The 569-nt window shown below is 34.4% G+C and overlaps 1 protein-coding gene across 7 annotated transcripts in view; it reads left to right on the top strand.

The window, feature by feature from the left end:
• Positions 1 to 569, top strand: part of LOC106881021 (F-box/LRR-repeat protein 20) — a 413,298-nt gene that overhangs the window by 300,082 nt on the left and 112,647 nt on the right. Inside the window, exon 1 of one of the 7 annotated variants that reach the window (XM_014931205.2) lies at positions 26 to 286. The exons of the other annotated variants lie outside the window; for them this stretch is intronic. Coding sequence (XP_014786691.1) covers positions 41 to 286 — 246 coding nt within the window. The 5' untranslated portion in view covers positions 26 to 40. Of the gene's footprint in view, positions 1 to 25; positions 287 to 569 lie in introns of those variants that run through there. 7 annotated transcript variants of the gene reach the window in all.

Raw genomic sequence — 569 nt, 5'->3', positions numbered from 1 at the left:
TATATATATATATATATGAGTTTTACCACAACGTAGCATTATGGTAGCATTGCTCTGCAAAGACAATGCATCTACAGCTATAACAACCCCTACAACAACAACAAATACCACGACCACCACAATAACAACAACACCAACAATATCAACAACTACGACGACAACACCAACTGCTGCTACTTCTGCTGATGCTGTTAAAATGACAACCTTTAAGTCACTATTTGTGGACTGCTTACCTTTTTACAAATGGCACTACCAACTTTTTTCTCGGCACAAATACGAATTGATGGTAAGTACACTCTTGTGATTCTGTCCTGCCTCCCTGTCAAAGTCAGTGGAGAGGAACTTGGGTGGTTTGTTGTCACAACATAGTGTTTTTGTAGTTTTGCCTTTTTTGTTCTTTTTTCTTCCATTCTTTGTAATTTTTCCCTTCTTACGCAACACATTTAGTGAATTATGTTGTATATTTGTTTGTGGGAGTGTGTGTATATATATTTATGTACGTAAGTCTGCGTATGTATGTCTGCATACATATACATATATATATATATATATATATATATATATATATA

This window comes from Octopus bimaculoides, chromosome 3, assembly GCF_001194135.2.
Source record: "Octopus bimaculoides isolate UCB-OBI-ISO-001 chromosome 3, ASM119413v2, whole genome shotgun sequence".
Taxonomy (NCBI): Eukaryota; Metazoa; Mollusca; class Cephalopoda; order Octopoda; family Octopodidae; genus Octopus; species Octopus bimaculoides.
This window is presented reverse-complemented; position numbering and strand designations above follow the sequence as displayed.